This window comes from Notamacropus eugenii, chromosome 5 (genome assembly GCF_028372415.1).
Source record: "Notamacropus eugenii isolate mMacEug1 chromosome 5, mMacEug1.pri_v2, whole genome shotgun sequence".
Lineage (NCBI taxonomy): Eukaryota > Metazoa > Chordata > Mammalia > Diprotodontia > Macropodidae > Notamacropus > Notamacropus eugenii.
The window spans coordinates 331,432,735-331,454,794 of record NC_092876.1 but is presented as its reverse complement, the minus strand read 5'-3'; the positions used below and the strand labels follow the sequence as shown (position 1 = coordinate 331,454,794).

At 40.9% G+C, this 22,060-nt stretch overlaps 1 protein-coding gene and 1 pseudogene across 7 annotated transcripts in view; one reads left to right on the top strand and one right to left on the bottom strand.

The window, feature by feature from the left end:
- The window catches only part of MSL2 (MSL complex subunit 2), a 113,066-nt gene that overhangs the window by 24,958 nt on the left and 66,048 nt on the right, over positions 1-22,060 (bottom strand). Inside the window, exons 1-2 of one of the 7 annotated variants that reach the window (XM_072613583.1) lie at positions 15,589-15,665; positions 13,437-13,604 (exon numbers count right to left, since the gene is read on the bottom strand). The exons of 1 other annotated variant lie outside the window; for it this stretch is intronic. In XM_072613583.1, the coding sequence (XP_072469684.1) occupies positions 13,437-13,578 (142 nt within the window). In that variant the 5' untranslated portion in view covers positions 13,579-13,604; positions 15,589-15,665. 5 more of the 7 variants (XM_072613584.1, XM_072613582.1, XM_072613581.1 and 2 more) reach the window with 5 other exon arrangements.
- The window catches only part of LOC140507928 (uncharacterized), a 52,486-nt pseudogene continuing 46,345 nt past the window's right edge, over positions 15,920-22,060 (top strand).

Genomic DNA, 22,060 nt, shown 5'->3' with positions numbered 1-22,060 from the left:
TTGTAGATACAGTGAATTCATCCCAGTAATCAATCAGTAACATTTAAGCACCTATTGTATGTGGTAGTTGATGTTTTTGTTTTTTTTTATCAAGTACATTAGTTCAGGAAGAAGAGAGAAGAGAGAAGAGAGACCTGGAGTGATGAGAACATTTGACAAAAAAATGTCACAAGCACACAACCATAAGTTACTTGCATCATAAGAGATGTTATTGTTATCCCAAAAGTCTTAGTGTAGGTTTTAAGAAGGAGGAAAAAAGAGAAGATGATGACAACAATATGGGCTTGAATCATGGCTCCCCTACTTACTTCCTTTATGACCTTGAACAAGTCACTTATCCATCCTTTAGTGGCTCTAGTAACAATTATTATCTACATAGCACCAACTATGTGCCAGGCATAGTCCTAAGTGCTTTTTTTTTTTTAACAACACATTTGATCCTCACAACAACCATGATAGGTGCTATTATTATCCCAATTTTACAAAGGAGGAAATTGAAGCAAACATTAAATTATTTGCCCAATATCACATAGCTAGTCAAGTACTGGAAGCCATATTCATGTCTTCCTGCATCCAGGCCCAGCACTCTACCACCGCGCCACCTAATGGCCACAAGACAGCTACTGTATATTAAAGATACAGTACCTACATACAGCTATACATGTTAGACATAAAATTATTGTACTCAGGAGTTTATGAACTTAATTAGGAAGCAATGCAAAAATATAAGGTAGTAAAAGATATCCTGAATTTTGTTTTCAACAAGTTCTAACAGCATTTTATCACAAAAGAAATTTAACAGATATTGGCTGATAAGCAATTTTCAAACTTTACAACTCACCACAGACAAAAATGACCTTGAGGTAGTAAAGGCATTACATATAGCTAAGATGGTCTTTGCACTCTACTCTGTGGAGATTCAGGGGTTCCGTATTTCTGTGATTTGGGCAGAAACAAGGGAAGAAACACTGTTTACAACATTTAGAGTTTAAGTTAGAATAGAAGTAAAGATAACAGGAAAAGGTCATACGTATTAATTTAAAACTTTGTTAGTTTCAATTAAGTAGAGTCAAAGAAACATTTTTTAAACAAGGACTAGGAAGCTAGGTGGTGAAATAAAGAGAGCACTGAAACTGGAGTCAGGAAGGCCTGAGTTCAAGTGTGACCCTAGGCAAGTCATTTTACCTGTTTACTCAATTTCCTTACCTACTTCACAGGATTGTTGTGAGGATACAATGAGATTAATACTTGTAAAGTGTACAGCAAATCTTAAAGCCCTATATAGATGCTAACTATTATTGTTTCGCAGAAAATATAAAGATGTCATGACAGCAAATAGGGCAACTAATGAAATATAAAATGGAATGAGAAGGGGTAGAGCCAAGATGGCAGAGTAGCAGAAAGAATGCATTCGCGTTTCTCTCTAGTGAGAAGTAAAAAAAAAAAAAAAAAAATTTTTTTTTTTTAAGTCAGTAATTCAGAAGGCAAGGAAAAGCACTCCAGCTCCAGGAAAGATTAGATCCCAGATTTAGCACAGACAGACTTAAGAAATAGGTGCCATCTGGGAATTCTAGAGTTTTCCAGGTGGCTGCTCAGGCTTTGCCCTGAATCAGAACACTCTGGAAACACTAAAAGCTTTCAGATCCCCAGCCCAAATTATCTCTGAGATCCAGAAATAACACAAGACTCAATACCCCAAGGAAGCAGCAGAACCAACCCACAAGTCAGGAAGCAGACTAAAAGAAAGAACAAACAATACAAGGATCCCACCATAAAGAGTCATTATGGCAACAGGGACACCTAAGACACAAACTCAGAAAATATTGATGCCAAAACATCTATAAGCAATGCCTTCAAAGAAAACACACAACATGGGCACAAATTCAACTAGAATGCCTGGAAGAGATGAAGCAAGAATTTTTAAAAATTTAAAAGTGTCTCTAAACGAAATGAGAGGAGAAAATGGGAAAAGAAATGAGAGATATGAAAGAAAGTACTGGAAAGGGAATTAAAAGTTTGGTACAAGAGACATAAAACTTCACCCAAGGAAAATTAGAATGGACCACAACATAAGTTAATGATTAAATAGAAAATATAAGGTTTTCTCAAATCAGAGATTGACTTGAAAAACAGATTGAGAAAGAAATGTAAGAATCACTGGACTATCTGAAAGCCATAACCAAAAGAACATAGGCATCACATTTCAAGAAATCCTGAAAGAAAACTGCCCAGATCTCTTTTGGCAAAGTAAAACCCAGAAAGAATCCAAATCACCTCCTCAAAGAAACTACAAAACAAAAACTCCTAGGAACATGTGTCAAAATCCAGAACTTCCACTTCAAAGAAAAAATAATGCAAGTAATCAGAAGGAAAGAATTCAAGTATCAAAGAGTCACAGTCAGAATCATACAAGATTTAGAACTTTCCACTCTAAAGAAAGTATGAAACCTAGTATTCCAGAAGGTGGAAGATATATGCTTACAACCAAGAATTAAGTTACCCCCCAAAAAAATACATTCCTACAAGAGGAAAAAAAAAATGGAACTGTGATGAAAATAGAGGCCGTCTTCCAGGCATTCTTGATGAAAAGACCAGAGCTGAGCAGAAACTCTGAAATGCAAACACAGGAGTCAAGAGAAACAGGAAAAAGCTAAATACAAACAAGAAATAAGGGGAGATGATATATGTGTCTACTCAAAACTCTTATCATCATAAAGGATAATAAAACAAATCTATTAAGATTTGGCCAGGGAGTGTTTTATATGCTGATTTTAAAATAAAGGGAAGGGAAATGGAATACACTAAAGGAAAAAGGGAGAGAAAAGGTAGGGAAAATTAACTCACAAATAGAAGATATACAAACAAGAAGAAAGGGTTGGGGAAGACGATTCTTGAACCTCACTTTCATCTAACCTGGTCAAAAAATAAATAAACACAAAGCAGGGGAATAGGAGGGAAAGAGAAGGAAAGAGGTCATGAGAGAGGATAAGTTAAGGGAGAGACTAGCCCTACACAAAACTAACTCTAAACAAGGATGTACAAAAGTACTTACGGTTCTTTTTGTGGTCACAAAGAACTGGAAATTAAACAGGAATTGGGGAATGGCTAAACAAGTTACAGTATATAAAGGCAATGGAATACTACAATACTCTAAGAAATGACAAAAAGGATAGTTTCAGAAGATCTGTATGAACTGATAGTTAAATAAGCAGAACCAGAAGAACAATTTATATGACAGCAATATTACAAAGACAAACAACTTTGAAAAACTTAGGTACTCTGATCAGTGTTAATGACCAACTATGACTACAGAATACTAATAATGAAACATGCTACCATGCTCCTGATAGAGAAGTGGAAGATTCCATGCAAAATGAGACTTTTTTTAAAGGATGAAAAGTTGAAATGAATGAGAACAAAAGAATAAATGAAAGACCACAGGTAGATACTAAAAAGTACTATGTAAATGATGACTCATGGAAACAGACTTAACCAACTGAAAGGTAACACTAAGGTAGCTGAGAATGGAGCCCTTAGAAATATGCTGGTAAAAAAAGGAATACAAAACAGACTAAACAATTATTGACATAGTTAAAACAATAAATGACAATACTGTACAATTATGAGAAAAAATGAAAATGATGGCTATTCTGATAAGCCAAAAGAATGAGACAGGGAAAAGGGGTCAGAAATTAGCCTAAAGTCCACATACACAAAGCAAAGTAACATCTATGCAAATTATGTATATCATATTAAAGAGCACAAAATAATCTCAAGTTTTTTTAAACAAAAACTAGTTTCCTTGTATTAAATTATCATTTCCTAACCACTATTTTTCTTCAGCCGATTGTCACTAACTACACTATACACATTTCTGTTTCCCTAATATTCATTCTGCAAATATTTACTGAGCACTCCTTACAGTCTACCATGGATTCAATCCCCTGGGATACTGATACTGGCCAAATTCTTCTTGCATCTCCTCCCCCAGCTGCAAATACCCTCCTCATCTCCCACAAATCACTTGACTATTGGTAAAAAGCAACGAGAAAAATGAAGTCATGAAGAAGACAAGTGACTACTGCCCCTACCATTCTACTGAAACTGCACCAAAGTCCTAAATCATCAAATATTATTTGTCTTTCAGCCCTTATTCTCCTTAGCCTCTCTATAACTCTTCATTACTGTTCAACAATGAATCCTGAATGAAACACTCTCCACCTCTGGCTTCTTGGGACATTATGTTATGCCATCTCTTTTGTCACTAGGATAGGATCACTACTTCTATTTCCTCTGTTAGCTTCATTTTCTATTCCTGTAATGAAATTGTGGGTATACACCAAAATTAGGTCTTCAGCATCTCCATCTCTCAGGAACTGAACATGGACTACATAAGAGCATTGATTCAGAAGTCAAGAAAGCTTGTGTTCAAATCCTGCCTCAGACCTTTAGTAAATAAAAATTGGCAAGTCATAATTACTCAGTGCCTTAGTTTTAGCATCTGCAAAATGTGGATAACAATACTTGCACCACCCTACTTCTCACAAGAACTGTGAGAAAACCACTTTGTGACCTTTAGTCTTATATCAACAAGTCACATTATAGCTTCAAAAATAACCTTTACAAAAAGATGATTTCCAAATCAACATCTCCAACCCTGTCCTCACACCTAAACACCAGTGTCACACAGAACCAAAGATGGAGAGTTAAAAGGAGGCAATCTATCCCAAGAGTTGGAAACTCCTTTTGTACTGGCTGTAGGCTTCCAAATGGTTTTTACATTTTTAAATAGAGTAAAATTTTATTTAAAAATATAAAAGCCATTCTTAGCTCCCAGCCAAAACAAAACAGGTGGCAGGGCAATGTAGCAATCCCTGATATAATCCAATACTCTCAATTTTACAAATGAAGCTTAAAAAAATAAGGGTAAAAAAGAAGCAGTAGTTTAACTCAGACACACTGGTACTACAACAGAAGTTCTTAACCTGGGGTCGATGAGCTGGGTTTTTTTTTTTTTTCAATATTTTGAGACTTAAATTTCAATAATTAGTTTTCTTTGTAATCTTATGTACTTTATTTTATGAACAAGCTTCATCAGACTGCTGAAAGGGTCTAACAAAAAAGGTTAAGAATATCTGCACTAGAAATGTTACTTCCCTGTAGCATACTGTTGCTTCCCTTTATTTTTAACTGTTTGCTAGATAACTCTAGTTGAACATCCATCATTTCATCCTCAACTTACTTATAAAAGCAAATTCAATCTTTTTTCCCCATTCTGCCAAACACTGCTTCTGTTGCTAATAGTACCATTTTCCCCCTAATCATGAACGTTTAAGTCATCTTTGATTCCTTCCAATTCCTAGTCTGAAACATCTAATGAGTTTTCGAAGTCCTGTCAGTTCTTTCTTGGAAATGTTTTCTGCATTCTCATTCCCATAACTAGTACCCAACCCAGAGCCCTTATTTCACTCTAGTGCAGTGCCAGTCAGCAAAAAGCACTTCATAAAAATGCTTATTGACTAATTACAAAAAAGTCCTAAATTATTTTCCAGCCTTAAAAGTCTTTCCCCACTCCAATTCATCCTGTATTTTGTCACCAGATCAAATCTTTCAGAACAGGACTTCATCACTGTCTTTAACTTCAAAGGCCTCTCAAAGCCCTGCACAATAAAATGCAAATTACTTATCTTAACCTTCAGGACTCTACAACGTGACCCCAATTTATCTTTCCACAGTCTTTCCAACCCCTTCCAAACAGGAGGAAGCCCCCAATTCTAACCAAATTGTCCCACCCAAACAGTTCTTCATCTTTGTCCAATTTGGGATGCCTTAGCCTGGCTTCCTACTATACCCCATTAGCCTTTCTTCACATAGTTTATAAAACCCTCCTCCAAGAAACCTTAGCAAACCACTCCAACTTTAAGTCATTTCTCCCTCCTCTGAACACTTGTCTATAAAATTCACATTTTAATCTTGCACTATTTTATGACATGTCTACAACCTTGAACTGTCATTTAACTTCTATCGTTCATCCTTTAATTTTTTTCTGTTGTATGTAAGCTCCTGGAGGGCAGGAACTATAGATCTCAACCTTTTTTTAAAAAAAATGTCTTCTCAGAATCCAGCAGAATGCCTAAGAGTGAGCATTCTAGAAATTTTTTTTTTTTAATTTTTGTAAAGCCCAGAGTCAGGAAAAGTTCAGTCAAAGAAGTGACAATCAACTACAACATACATCCAAACACTAGGTGCCAAAATAAACTGTGAAATCTTGTAGTTCCTTATCAGTTGATAGACTCCTAAATAAAATTATTACAATTTGTGAACATGAATGTCCCAACCTAAAAGAAGCACTTACTTCATTTCATACCAAACCTAAATACCAAAAATCTCCACTTGCCTGTGAGACATTTCCACCTGTATCAACCATTCAATAAGCATTTATTAGGCAATCAATAGTCAACAAATATTTATTTATTAAATCTATGATGGCCCAGTCACAGTGCTAAGTGGAGGCAAGGCAAAGAATAACTAAAGATAATCCCTGCCCTCTGCAAACTCACGAAGAGAAAAGCAACACAGTACCTAATCTCAAGAAATTTACATTCTCATCTCCATTCTCTCCATACAGCTGCCAAACTAAGTAATTCCTAAAGCACAGGCCTGACCAAGTAACTCCCCTGCTAAAGAAGATTCAAGGGACTCCTTATTGCAGTTATGATAAACTGCAAACTTCTCTACGTTTATTTACTGCCTTTTACAGTCTGACTCTACCCCATCTTGGGAGATTACATATTTAACCCTCTCCATCCTTCCCCCCTGGCCCCTACCATCCTGCCAAACTAGTCTATTCAATGTTCTTCATACATGTCACACACTTTCAAAATCTTTGCTTGTTGTTCTTTAGTTACATCTGATTCTTCATGATCCTCAGGACCACAGCAGGGCAATACTGTGCACAGGGTTTTCTTGGTAAAAACACTTTAGTGGCTTGCCATTCGCTTCTCCAATGGAGTAAGGTAGTCAGGTTAAGTGACTTGCCCAGGGTCACACAGCTAATAAGTATCTGAGGCTGGATTTCAGCTCCAGTCTTCCCAACTCTAGGCCCAGCACTCTATTCACTGGTCCTTCCAGCTAATAATTGCAAGTTATAAACAGCTATATGAGTGAATGCGCTAAATCACTATTAGATAGAAATGCAAATCAAAAACCTGAGGTTTCACCTGACACTACCCCCAACAGAGAGGCAAAAAATGGGAATGGTCAATGATGAAGAAAATGTGAAAGACAGTTACATGAATGCATTACTGATGGAACTGTGAACTGGTGCAACTATTCTAGAAAGCAATCTGGAATTATGTAAGGAGTAACTAAAAGACCTATTTTTTGACAGAGAAGGAGAGAAGTGGAAGGGAACAATAATTTATTAAGTGCCTACTTGGTACCAGATACTGGGCTAAGTGCTTTTTACAAATATTATCTCATTTGATCATCACAATTCTGCAAGGTAGGCGCTGTTATTTTTGCTTTTTCACAGCTGAGGAAACTGAGGCAGACAGAAGTTAAGTAACTTTGCCCAGTGTCACCCAGCTACTCAGTATCTGAAAACAAATTTGAACTCACAACTTCTTGACTCCAGACCCAGCACTATCCACTGTTGCACTTAGCTGCCTCCAGAATCCTAATTTCCAGAATTGCTACATGGCAATGTGACAAGGCATGAAGACAAGTAAGCTAATGATAAAAAGAAAGGACCTATTACACCAAAATATTTATAGCGGCATTTTCTGCAGTAGCAAAGAATTGGTAAAAAAACAACAACAGATGCCCATTGATTAGGGAATGGCTAAACAAAATGTAGCATAATGGTTAAAAATGGTGAAGCTTATATGAACTGATCATAAACAGAACCAGGAAAACAACATACACTCGAATTACAATGTGAACAGAAAAGACACTGAAACCTGCAAACTACTTAAAAATTTAAATGAAAAAACTTGGCCCCAAGAAGAGATATGAGGCAACATTTCCTCCTGCTCCTCTGCATAAGTGGAGAACCATAGGCACAGGATATTAAATACCAAATGTCTGGTTTGCACAACTTTTTTTCCCTTTCTTCCTTTATTACCAGTTATGGCACTCTGGGAGACAGTAAAAACCTGGGGAAAGGGATGGAGAGTAGAGGAGAAAATAAAAGGTGATTTTCTTAAAAATATCAATAAAAACACATATTCTGAGCATGGTGGTACACACCTGTGATCTCCGCTACTGTAGTAGATTCCAAGACTTGAGTTTGGAGGTTCTGAACTTCGGTATGCTAAGCAGATCAGTTGTGTGCACAAACACTGGTACCAATATGGTGAGACCTCAAGTGAGAAGAGGGCTGCTTATGGAAGGGATCAACCAGACCAGGTCAAACTTCCCATGCTGATCAGCAGCAGGATCAACTGGTGAGTATTTACTGTACTTCTAGCCTGGGTAAGTGAGGGAGACCCAGTCTCAAATTTGAGGCAGCTAGGTTTCACCAGATAGAGCACTGGGCCTGGAGTCAGAAGACCTGAGTTCAAAGACAGACTTACTAGCTATGTGAATCTGAGGCAAGTCACTTAATTTCTGGCTCAGTTTCCTCAACTGTAAAATGGAAATAATAATAGTATCTATCTCCCAGGGTTGTTACGAGAACCAAATTATATAACTGTAAATTACTTAGCTTAGTGCCTGGAACATAGCAGGTGCTATATATAAAAGCTAGCTATTATTTTATATGGAATAGCCTGGCTAAGTCACTGTTAACTTGTCAGGCCCCAGGATACTTCTCTCTAAGATTAGAAGATGCAGAATAATTACCAATATGTATTGGGTAAGGGAACTTTCTTCAATGGGGAGTTCCCTACAACAACCAAATCACAAAACCTTTTAAAACAGACTCTACCAATCAAGGAAACTATGGCTTTAAGCAAACCACTCTAGTTAATAAGCTTAAATTATAAAGTGGAGGACTCCTAAACTCCTAGGAACTAGATGTGGTTGAATCAGTCACAAAATTAATTCTCTTCTTAAATGGGGATGGACTGTGGGAGGAGAGAGGAAGATCAGGAAGTTCATACAATTTTACAATTAGCAAGGCCCTTAGAGACAGATCATCTATACAAAACCTAAAATTTTACAAATAAAGGAAACTCAGACCTAGAGATTTCCAGTAATTTGCCACACAATTTAATGGCAATGTAAGGACTAGCACCCAAAACTCCTGTCTTCCAATTCAGGTCTCTATACACTATATAACTTATTTTCTCTTTCATAAGTGTTTTAGTGAAAAGTCGGGAAATTTTTCATTACATATTTCTGGCAAGAACATCTTTATAGTGCTTTTAACTTTACAAGAGCTCTGACAAACACTACACCATTTGATATTGACATTATTCAAGCAAAACTCTAAAATACAATTTTCATGGAGCTGGAGAAGAAATACAAAAGTTTCTCAAACATCCATTCTGATCCTGATGCTTCAAAGGATGCTAATTACACTCCTCATGGAATCATTGTATTTTCCCATATGACATATAAAGGAATTATTCATGCACTTTACCTTACTATATACTGCCCAAGAAATTACAAATTTAATGAAAAGTTTCAAAATTCTAAAACCTCAAAAGTCATCTAAGCCATCCCCACCTTTCACTTTATAGAGGAGGCAAATGAGTCCCCACCAACAGTAACTTATTAAAGTTCACCTATGTAGTAACAGGATTCAGACCTAAGTTTTCCTCCAAATCCAATGTTCTACCTTACACTTCCCTCCCCTCTAAATCTGGAGCAGAAGCAGAAAAACTCCAATTAGAGGTTTAATTTTATTCAGTACCCGGGACAATATTGCTTTGATCACAGCTACTGCAGTCCAAAAAAAATTTTTTTCCTGGTGTCCTACTTAAACCTCTTAAAATTTAAGAATAAAGAGCTGTTAAAGATCCAGGAAAAACTGTTAATCAGCTGTAAGTATTTCAAAGAGCAGGGCTAACACCAAAGTTCAAATTCAATTAGAAACTGGGTATATATGACAGTATTTACCCAATACATCAAAAGCTGAAGTTCTTTTTAGCTCTCAGACACTTCAGAAACACTTCACACATTCACCAATTCATCCCTTACTTGACCTCACTTATCTCATACAACTATGGACAAGGCAATGTATTCAGTACCACGGACTATGTAAAGACTTAAAAGATACAGTCCTCAAGGAATTTAATACAGGGGAGATAAAATATGTTACCATCAACAACTAAAATACAAGGTAATAAAGCGATCAGTGCTATATTTCAGTTACTGAGTGTCACTGGACAAAAATTATCTATCCTTGAAGTTCAGGAATGGAAAATTTCAAAGAGTTAACTGAGCTGCGAGTGTTAGTGAGGAAAGATAGGAGGGTACTTCAAACAAAGAGCAAGGCTGGAAGATAGAAGGCGTATTAAATTGAGAAAACAAGACTATAGCATAAGATTTGTTTAAGTGGGAAATATGGAGGGAAAGGAAGAATGAGGCCTGAATTTAGAAGCCCCTAATCCTCAATTCTTTATTTAACTAAGCATAATATGAAATTTAAAAATATTTTAAAATATTTATCAAATAAAATGCTATGACCCACTTTTAGTATCAGGTGAATTTAACCCTGTGTTTCTCCAAAAAAAATTAACATAATTCTTACTTCCATATGAAATCTTAAATTTTCTCCCTATAGGTTACCAACAGAAAAAAAGGAGAGAAGGGAGGCGTCCCTACTTCTGGTCAGCTTGGTACAGTGTAAATAAAATCTCAAGAGTCAAAAGACCTGGAATCAAATCCTGCCTCTCACACTACCTCTTGGGGATTCAGTTTTCGTAACTGTAAAGAGCGTTGGATGTTATAACCTCTGAGAACCCTTCTATTTCTATGATCCATAGTCAAAATAGAAAGGAAACCACTTGCCCCCTCCCCCCCCCCAAAAAACCACTAAGTAAAATAGTGCCTGAAAACCATCTCAACTAATCACTTAGAGTGATCTTCAGGTGTTGTTACTAGTTGTAACCAGAAAAAATAAACAAGACTAAATCTAGAGCAAGGGTTCTTAAATCTTCTTTTGTGTCATGGGCCGATTTAGGCAGTCTGGTTATGTTCCTCTTCAGAATTATTTTTAAATTTATAAAATAAAATATATAGGATTACACATGAAATCAATTACATTGAAATAATACTTGCCAACAACTTTTTTTTTTTAGTTCATGGACCCAGATTAAGAACCCTTGATTCTAGGAGATACAGAAAACCTGATGGCTCAATTTTATGCTTACAAGTAAATAAGGGAATGCCAATTACTTTTTGACACAAGGGAAAAAAAAGAAGCACACACAAGCCTTTTGTCCTAAGAGATTGGGCAAAAAAAGTTTCATATGAGAGAATAACTACAAAGACCTACTGTTGAGCAGAATTTCCTCCTGTTACCAGGGTTATTAAGGATGATAAAGCCTCAGAAAATGCGCACCTATATATCTTGATAAGCATTTTTTTCCAGAAAATACTTGAAGATCATTCTTCATTAGCACCGCTAGCTTGTAGCAAGAAAAAAAATCTAAGAAATAACTTGCTGATAAAAAGTGACTGAAAGGTGTCTACAATTAATAAGCTACCTAGACCTCATGAAAATTTGGGTAAGCTAGGGATCTATCCAAGGACAGAAGATCAGGAACCACATTTCAATCTTGAACCTTACCTGCTCAGTTAGCCCTCTCTTGTCTGCAGTTCCCTGAGTCCCAGTGTTGAGGTTGTACTTTGTTTTGCTTGGGGGAGGGTGGAAGAGTGAGTTGTTACAATGTTTCTCACCTCTGCCCAGCTAAGCTAAAGTCTTTGGGCAAAAGATAAGAAGCTCCTCCTAGAAAAAATAAGTTATGCACCCGTGACTAAACTGCTCTCTCCATGCCTAGAATCATTATTTTAGAATCGGAAGGTACCTTAAAGCTTATCCCATACAAATTATTCCTTTTACAACTAGGCTGTAGCTCAGAAAGGCTTATCCAAGGTCACTGATTCTACCTAGAGGCTTTAGGATCTGCTACCACTCATTCTAGTATTTAATCATATTCTGAGACAGTTACTTAAAGGTTTCTTATTCCTGTCTTCTTTTTCTAACTGGATTATCAACCCCTAAAGATAAGGAACCAAAGTCTTAAGCACAATACATATAAAAAGCCATCAGTAAAATCTCTGAAAGACATATTTTTCCGTTTAGTCATGATACAAATCTTTTCTTTTCTCATTCAAAATAAAAAAAATCAAAAGAACCTACATTTCAAGTCCTGACTGCCTACCTTGATCAACAATCCAATATAAAACTAAATAAAGTTTAACTTTTTCTTATTTTCCCTAAAGTGGTCTTCTCCACTAGCTTTGCTGTACAGAATTTTAAAATTAATTCATAATGTGAATATTCTTTTGTGACAATTCTTTTCTCTGAAGCACTTCAAAACACACGGACTCCTAAGAGCTTCAGAAAGCACTAGAAAACTAAAAATCTATCAGCTTTAACAACATACCTCCAATAACCCAAAGTAGCTCATGGGGTAATTACATTACAAAAAAAAAAAAAAAAAAGGTAAATGATAAAGCCCTACAAAATTCCGTTGCAAATGCCAAATTACTATCAAAGTAATGTGATCTCCTGAAAAGAACACTGGCTTTAAAGTCAAGTAAGACTTTTGATAAATCATTTTGACTTCTTTAGTCCTCAGTTTCTTCGTCAGTTAAGATAAGGTGTTTGTTCTATGTAACCTGTCTTCCTTAGGTCATTCTTTTACTCAAAAACTTCCAATCATTTGAGACAGAATACAGATATGAAAGCCCTACATTAATTTCCCTGGCTGTGGACACATCCCCCACCTACAAATGTAATACAAGACGACTTGGAAAGTGACAGGATTTTATGCGGACCTCAGTTTCATCATCTGTAATGTCACTTCAGACCCTTTCAACTCCAAAATCCTATGAGGACTTAAGTGACTTGAAAACCCTTCGGTAAGATTGAGTGTGTATTTTAAAAAGTGGCCAAGAAAATAATGAATTACCTCAAAAGCAATATACGCAGAACAAAAACATATTTTGTCCCTCTTAAATTACTGAAAAAAGGCAAAAAAATTTAAGGAAAATGAAACTAATTTGAACGAGTTGGTCCACTGTGCAAAACTCGTCTCAGTTTATGTTACGTTGCCTGTAAATCTTAAAACACTACATGTTAGCTAAAATGATTGTTTCTAAAGTTTCAGATAAATACTTATTTTGTAATGGAATTTTACTTTACTTTTACTTTGCTACAAAAATAAAGAAACCAGGTTAGGCCTTAATATAACTGTTAAACGTGCGAAAGGACATAGAAATATTAAGCTATACTGAAGAACAATAAAGAAAAGTCTCACCGCAAACACAGCAAGATAGGGATTGTCTGAAGAAAGGTAGGAGCCTATTAATTTCTGTGAATGACTTGGGATCCCCAGGGTCGTAGTTGAGCACTAGGCGGCTCGCTGAAATGTAAAGAGCAGTAGCATTCACCGGGTTCATTGCAGACACTTCGACACTGATGATTCCTGGTTAAAAAGAAAGTTCGGGTCCAACTCTGTAACCAGACAAGGAACAATGGCCAAGATGCAAAAATTCGTTTGAAAAACAAGTTGAACCTCTGCCCAAAGAAGTAACTTAAATCCGTACAAGTTCCGGGAGCTGAAGAAATCCTCCCACACATGGGACCCTGGCGCCCCTCCTCCTGAGTCCCTGAGACTTCCAGACAAAAAGAAAACTGTGTTCGAGTTCCTCCGGTGCAGGAGCCGGAGCGGCAGGAGGGAGAGAGTCTCGGCCCCAAGCTAGTCCGTGAAGCGGCTCCGGTGCGCCGTGCGACCGGGGGAGGCTCCCCTTAGTGGAGCTCGGTGGGGATTCGCTCCGGCAGCATCTCCCGCCGCTACTACCAACCTCCTCCCCGGTAAGGTTCGGCGGCGGAAGGGGGAGGGGGAAGGGCTCGGGGGCAAGGGGAGTCCAGGCCCCCCGACCCCGGGGCGCGCGTGTGTGTGGAGCTGGGAGGCTGCTTCTCGGCCGGTTGCACCCTTTACTCCATCACAGCGCCAGGCCCGGCGGTAGATGCATCAGCTTCCACACTCCTACTGCAAGCGGTGGCGGCGGATGTTGCTGGGGCTGCTGCCGCCGCCGCTGCTGCCGCCGCCGCTGCTGCTGCCGCTGTGGTTGGCGGGGCCCGCCGCCGCTTCCCCCATGTCGGACGCGGGGCCCCGGGGCTGATTCCGGTTCTCGGCCCCGACCCCAGCGTCCACAACTCGGCAGTCGCGGAAGGACCGTGGGTGGGCAGGAATCACCACGGGCGGGGAGGGGTAAGGGCAGGGGTCGGGGGCGGCGAACAGGCCCCCGGCCAGGCCGCGGCGCCCCTCACACAGCCGCACACGCACACACACCAACACACTCACTCGCACACCGGGGTCACCAGGCGCAGGCGCCGCCCCCTCACAGCCCCGCCATCTTCTCCCTGCCACAGGCACCAGTTCCTCCGCCTTCTCCTCAGAACACGACGAGGACAGCCGCCGCCGCCGCCACCTCCCGCTTCTGCAGCTGCAGCTTCTGGTCGGCCGCCGCCGCGGTCACTAGCACACACCGCCAGGCCCCGCCGCCGCCCAGAGCACACACACACAGCAAGGCCCGGCCGCAAGCCCCTCCCCCCAACACACCACCGCCGCCGCCACCCCTGGACTCCACACGCGGCCCCGACTCCGTCTGTCCTGGGCCGCGGCAGCCCCAACGGATCTCACGGGCTTAGAGGTGCCTCAGGCCCTGCAGGCGACAACGACCGTTACCCCAACGGGCAAAGCCACGGTCATCCCCGAGACTCCCCCGCCGCCGTCGTCGCTACCGCCCACACGCATGCGCAGTCTGTACCCTTCCCCCGCCCCCCCCTTCCCCGTCCCTTCCCTTTTCCCCTGCTTCTCCTCTAGGCGCCCCCGCCCCCTCTTTCTCTCTCCCTCCTCCCTGCCCCCCCCACCCTCAGTCCCGGACCTACCCAGCACATGCGCGCTGCCCACCTCTCACCGCCGCCAGTGGCCCGCGCGTGCGCCATGAACACCTACCCGGAGAACGGGATAAACAGACAAGCGCGTTCACGCACCCCGCCTCGCCGTTCCACTTCCCCCACCCTACCGCCCCTTCTAAAAAAAAAAAAAAACCGCCACCTTCTGCGCATGCTCGACCGTGTGAGTTTGTTTTCTCGAGTCTCTCTGGTCACGACTTCCAAGAAGCGCATGCTCGCTCTCCACCCTCTCCCCATCCCCCCTCCCATTTCTCGCCCCCCACCCACACTCAGGGACTGGGGGAGGGGGCGCAGAAGGGGCGAAGTGATCTTTCCCTGAAGTAAACCACGGGGAGCCGCCTTCCGCGTAGCTTCACCTCGCGTCCTTTCCGACCCAGAACCCTTCGAGTACCGCATGGTCTCGCCGCCCTTGCCACGGACCGGAAAGCGTCCTCCTTTCCCCCCAGGCCCGGCCTCTGCCCGCCGCCGGCGCCCCTCCCCTTCCCCACCTCTCGGCTGTGCGGTGCTGCTCCCGAGGGCGTGGTGCCCGCGCCCCGGCCACTGCCGCCGTCGTAGCTTCGTCCTAAGCGGCCACCTCTGCTCGCAGCTCCGCCGGCGGGGCCCGGGCCCGAGCGGGGGGCCGAGTCGTTGGGGGTCAAGGTCAGGCCAGGCTTTCTAGGGATTTCTGATCCGAGCTCGCCTAGAACGCCGGCCCGGCCCGGCCCCCTGCTCTCCGCGCGGCCGCAATCTGCGGCGTGCTGCCCCTGGGTCACCCTTGACTCGTGTCCACCGGGAGGGTCCGGCCCCCTCACAGGGGCTGCCCCATGCTTTTCAGTAATCATGGGTGCCGGCACAGCGCCCCGTGAGTGCCCCGGAGAGGCTGCAGGTAACGGCGGAGCGCAGGACCCGGAGCTCTGGCCGCCCTGCCCTTTCTGTCTACAGATCTGCGGTGACTTCCTATGGCACCCTCACGTTCCGCCTGCATCTGCCACCCACCCACCCTCTGCACTCCTGGACAGGTGTCCACCACTCAGCTGTCAGTCATCTTCCTAAAACCTAGGTCCGATCGTGTTACACGTTCTCCCAGCTCGATGAACGCCACCGGCCCCATCCCCTCCACAATCGCACACAAACTCCTCTGGGTCCGAGGCCCTCAGTAACGTGCCTGTGCCTTGCCCTGCCTTCCCATCCGCCCAAGTGTGCGACCATCCAGTGACCCTGGCTTCCTGGCTTTCCTCCGTATTCTGCCTCTGGGAATTTTCACTGGCTGCCCTCCGTGCCTCCAAGTCCTAGCTTCCCTGGCCTCCTTCAAGTCCCCTCTACGGAGAAGTCTTCCTGACCCCCCTTGATCCTCGTTGGCTCCTTCCAGTTTATTCTGTACACGTTTATACGTAGTTTGCAGTGGTCATCCCCGTTAATAGACCGCGAGCTTCAGGAGAGGCCACACTACCGTTCACCTTACTTGGTACCCCCACGCAGCACCGAACCTGGGAGGTAAGTACTTACTAAAGGTCTGACCCGCTGATCCTGACGTCCGGATGGATTCCAGACAGCCCCTTTAGCCTCCTCCTATGGATAGACACGACTTTTCTGAGAACAAATAACCCGACTAACCCCAAGACTCCTTTAGGGTAATCAAAAAGCTTACTTCCAACTAGTGTGACAAGAAATGTCCCCCTCGGAATTGATCTGTAGAACCCCCTTGACTGTTTTCATAATCCCCCCAGCAAGAACCACTGCTCAGGTGCTTTATGGTCACTGGTGGACATCCTCGGATTTCACAGAGGTAATAGATACTGAGTCTTTCTTGACTTGCCTTCCTATTTACGTACCTTTCTTAAATCTTAATACCAAAAAAGAGAACTGGTACTTAATAAGATTTGATGTCATCAAAGTCTTGGTTGTTTCCAGCCAGATAGCACTAACATCATGGAATGTTAAGCTTACAGGAATCTTCCAGGTGTGTGCTACTAAATGTTTAACAACTGGCTCTCCTAAAAGCATGACGAACTGTCAAGTTTTATTTGCATTATTAACATTTTCTCCAAGACTTTCAACTGAAACAATAAACCAACCCTTGATTTCTAGTTTTTGTCAATTTCAAAGTTATAAATGCTCATACCTGAAATTTAACAATAAGCTATTTTGAACCAATATACCCTCCCCCTAAACTCAGGGTGGGGTAGAAACTACTCTCACCCAAATTAGCTCTGATAGCTAAACTAGATGAGAACACTTCTCAATCAATCAAAGACATTTGAGAAAATATTTTGAAGGCCACTGGATGAAGCGAAATGAGAACAGACAAAAAGTCCCCCCTCCCCCCCCCCCCCCCCCCCCCCCCCCCGTAGACTGGGAAATTTGGTCAGCTCCCTTTAGGGATCATCTATAAATAATCAAAGGGAATGAGAAGAAAGGAAATTCCAAAAATGAAAGCTAATGTCTCTGCAACATTTCCCTGAAGAGCTGAGAAGTGGTGCAGAGGAAGAATCAGGTTGAGAAGAAGGCTTCACTTTGGCTTCAGCTAGGTCTGCTATCCACTTCTGCTAGAAGAGGACCTTGCAGTTTCAAAGAAATCAGAGGGTTTTGAATTTCCCATTTTCCTATTTGTGTCCCAGTAGTGTCCCTGATCAGCCCAAGTAGTGTCTGCAGCATCAGAAGCCAAGAACAGACTGGATTCATGACTCTACAAGAAGGCTAAAAAAGAAACTACAATTATGCCAAAGAAAATCTCTTGAGCAGTCCTATAAATGGGAGAATGGGTCTTCTAGCATCTAGGAACTGAGTTACTCCTTTGCCACATACAAAGTTTGAGTCCACTTTCCCCTAGACTCTGTACATACTTGTGGGAGAGTATATCACAGATCTTTGGGATGATGTTTAATATCAACTGTCCTCATTGAACCACTTTAATAAATACCGCTTTCTAAAAGCTACTTAGGGATGGCTAGCTGAGTGATTCTTAACTTGATAATCTTAGGGAGAAGGACAATGGTGGGTGCTTAAACCAAATGGCATAAACGAATCATCCTTGACCCCCTAGAATCCACCTATGGGAACCCAGGAAATCACAATAGAAGTTGGAATGAAGATGCCTCCAGACATACTCTTGGGTTACGGTTTGAAAGACTGGGAAAGGGAAGGGACCAAGCATTTAATAAGCACCTACTACTTGTTAATAGGGCAGCAGTTTATACACCACTGGGCTGGAGAATCAGGAAGACTAATTTTCATGAGTTCAAATCTGGCCTCAGACATTTAACTAGCTGTGTAACTCTGGGCAAGTCACTCAACCTTGTTTACCTCAGTTCCTCATCTGGAAAATGAGCTGGAGAAAAAAATGGCAAACCACTCCAGTATCTTTTCCAAGAAAACCCCAAATGGGGACACTGCTGAACAGCATTTATTAAGCATCTCAGACACTGTGCTAAGTGCTTTACAAATATCTCATTTGCATCACAACAATATCTCAATGTCATAACAACACGACAAAGCAGATATAATTATGATCCTCATTTTACAGCTGAGGAAACTGAGGTGGAGTGAAATTAAGTCATCACCCCAGAGTCATATAGCTATTGAGTATCTGAGGCTAGATTTGAACTCTTCCTCCTAACAGGCCCAGCCTTCAACCCATGGCACCACCTAACTGCCTCAGCTGGAAAGGACTGGACTGAACACTGGACTTGGAGTCAGAAGACATTATCTGTATGTCATAATCTCGGAGCTTCTTATAATGAGAATAATCTCTGAGCCTCTTTTTTATAATGGGAATAATAAATCAGTGGCAAATACCTATAAGGCAGGGGAGGAGTTCTTATGAAAACACATTCAGCTTTCATCTCCTCCCCACTTTCTCTGATGTTACAAGGCATAGAACTAAGAGGGATTGCAGATGAAACCACAGCTGTAGAAGATATAAACATTTCCAGCATGGGATATGGAAGTTTCCCTGAAAGGGGGTGAGAGTGGAGGGGGCAGGAGGAGAGAGGGCAGGGGCAGCAGCAGCCTGCTTCAAGTGAATTCAGGAAGGACCAAAAACTTAATGAGGCTTTTTGAAATATCACAGTGGTTAACACTCTTAGGAACAAGATCACAGACTCTTCACAAATGTCCTACCCCAGAGTCTCAACAAAATGAAAGTCCTGGGAGGTTTTACTGAACTGGAAAAACTTTATATTTGGTACCAGGGACAAACTCCCTGATGTTCATAGATGAACCTAGTTAAAGAGAAGAGACTCATCACCAGTAGGTTGGCCTTTAGGTAATAAATTCATTAGGCACAGCAATCCATGAAACAAATGAAAATTTAGAATAACCAGACACCCTATGCAGAACCCGCTCTGATTTCACACTGATGGTGGAAGAGAATGCTAAGAATCCACAAGTTTTTGGACCATGGTTTTTTTTTTTGTTCTTCAGTTTTTTCAGTCATGTTCAACTCTTCATGACCCCATTTGAAGTTTTCTTGCCAAGAATACAGGAGTAATTTGCCATTTCCTTCTCCAGTTCATTTTACAGATCAGGAATCTGGGGTAAGCAGGGTTAAGTGACTTGCCCAGGGTCACACAGCTAGTAAGTGCTGGAGGCCAAATTTGAACTCAGAAAAATGGCTTTCTGACTCCAGACCTGGCACTCTATCCATTGTGCCACCTAGCCACTGTCTTAAGAACATGTAGAAATATCAATTTATGTATTGGTACAATAGCTAGTAAGTCTTGATGTTCATATAATGAATTGAAGGGATTCCTTTCTATATAGGTTGACTCAGATGGCTGCTTAGGTCTCAAATACTGTGATCCTATGAATCATAAATGTTGACATTCTTGCTAAAGATGAGCCAAGAAGAGGCATCTCTGGTGCAAGGGATCTAAGATATAGAATTTGAAGTTAGAGGACTTGGGTTTGGAACTCAGTCTTGTCACTTGTGTGGTTTTGGGCAAGTCACATTAACCTCATTCTGTCCTGGCTCATCATCTGCAAAATAATTGTCTATATCAAACACTCTTGACCTGTGGTATGGGAAGTTGTTTTTAAAAATATTTTAAATAATGGCATTTCAATATGATTGGTTTTCAATATAATCTTGCATATGTCACTTTATGCATTTAAAAACATTATTCTGAGGTCTTTAGGCTTCCCCAGCTTGCCAAAGAGGTCTATGACCAAAAAAAAAAAAAAAACCAATTTGAGAATTTTCGGAGATTGATATTCCTTCCAGCTCTGATTATATGATACTATGAGCAGTTAACTGAAAGGATAGTTCAGCAGTTCTCCTTATGGAGGCAAATAAAGGAGTCAGCATAATTGGTTTCAGCATCCACCCAAAGGCAACAAGAAATATAATTTCATGAGACACTTGGTCAACTTTCCTTGAAATGTACTTGATAAGTATAAACAAAGATCACTATGTGGATTTTTGTGCCAATATTTGTTGCAGAAGATAAAGAAGTTGAAAAATTCAGCAAGGAGTTAAGCCAGACATCTATATCTCAAACTGTATTGCAAGAAACCCTGAAACACAAGTTTACTTTTCTTTTCAAAAATGAACTTTAGATTGTAAAAGTAATAGTAAAAATTATAAGACATTAATTAAAATTAATTAAGTTAAAATTGATAAAAATTAAGGCATTAAAATATTAATTGTAGAGGATTTAACTACAAGTGTTCTTCCAAAATTTTGTTTAAAACTGAAGGGTTCTATTGTGGAAAAATCTGAGAATGATTGCTTTAAACCAAGTTAATATATCTCTTCATACTTGATGACTTCATGTTGAAGCTGAGAACATTGTTTTATCCAACTATGTGATAGTCTACCAAAAATTAAAAAAAAAAATACTAAAACAGTGACTCGTCCCACCACTGTTTCTATCAGAACTCCATTGACTATAAGGGGACATGCATTTATTAAGTACCTACTATGTGCCAAATATCACCTCAGTTGACCTCACAACAACCTTGTGAGGTAGGTGCTATTATTATTCTCATTTTACAGCTGAGGAAACTGAGGCAAACACAGGTGAAATGATTTATTCAGAGTCACATAGCTAATAAGTATCTGATGTTGCACTTGAACTCAGCTCTTCCTGACTCCAGGCCCAGGCTCTGTTTGATACCTAGTTTCCTCTGTAGGATGAAAAGAATGAGGACATCAACCGAAATAACAATGATCTTACTATTCTTAATAACCATATCATTAAGCCCAACCTATATTCCACATGTAGATAGATGTACAATGACAGTGTTGAGAAATGCCAGCCAGGATTATATACAACAGAAACTTCAGGTGTCCTAAAACCATTAAGATCACTATGAAGGACTGGCAGAAACCCTGAAATGCTAGTAAATTGGACTCTGGCAATGCCACTGATTAGTGATAACACCCCTGTCAGTCTGAAAGTTGCTCCTAAGAGCCAAAGAAATAAACCAGGCAGGTAAGAGTTGTAGTCTGGATACACTTAAAACTCTACAATGATCAGCTTAATACAGAGGACTAAAGAACAATCTTTAATATCCTGGTACCACAAGAAGGCAAAATCCACTGAAAATATTCCAATTGCTGGAAATGCTTCATTGCCAATGGTGTTGACCACTAAAGCAGGCAAATCAGAAGGATCCATGAAATAGACAGAAGATATGAACACTTCCGTTATGTGGCAGTATTTCATCATAACAAAATTGGAAACAGATCTTAGTGGTTATAGTCAGGAGCTGCCCACTGCTTTTTTTCAATGGCCCCCAGAACTCCGAGTCACATAGCGAATTACCAACAAGTATAGGCTGGAATGTGCTCAAAAATTTAACAACTGGCTCTTTAAAAAAAAAAAAAAAGAAAAAAGAAACTTACCAAAATTCACTTTTAAGTTTAATCTGTATTATTAACCATTTTCTGCATCACTTTTGTAAGTTGAAACAATCAACAAAATAATCAATCAAGCCCTGATTTGTAGTGTTTATTTCCAAGGTAAAAACGCTCACACT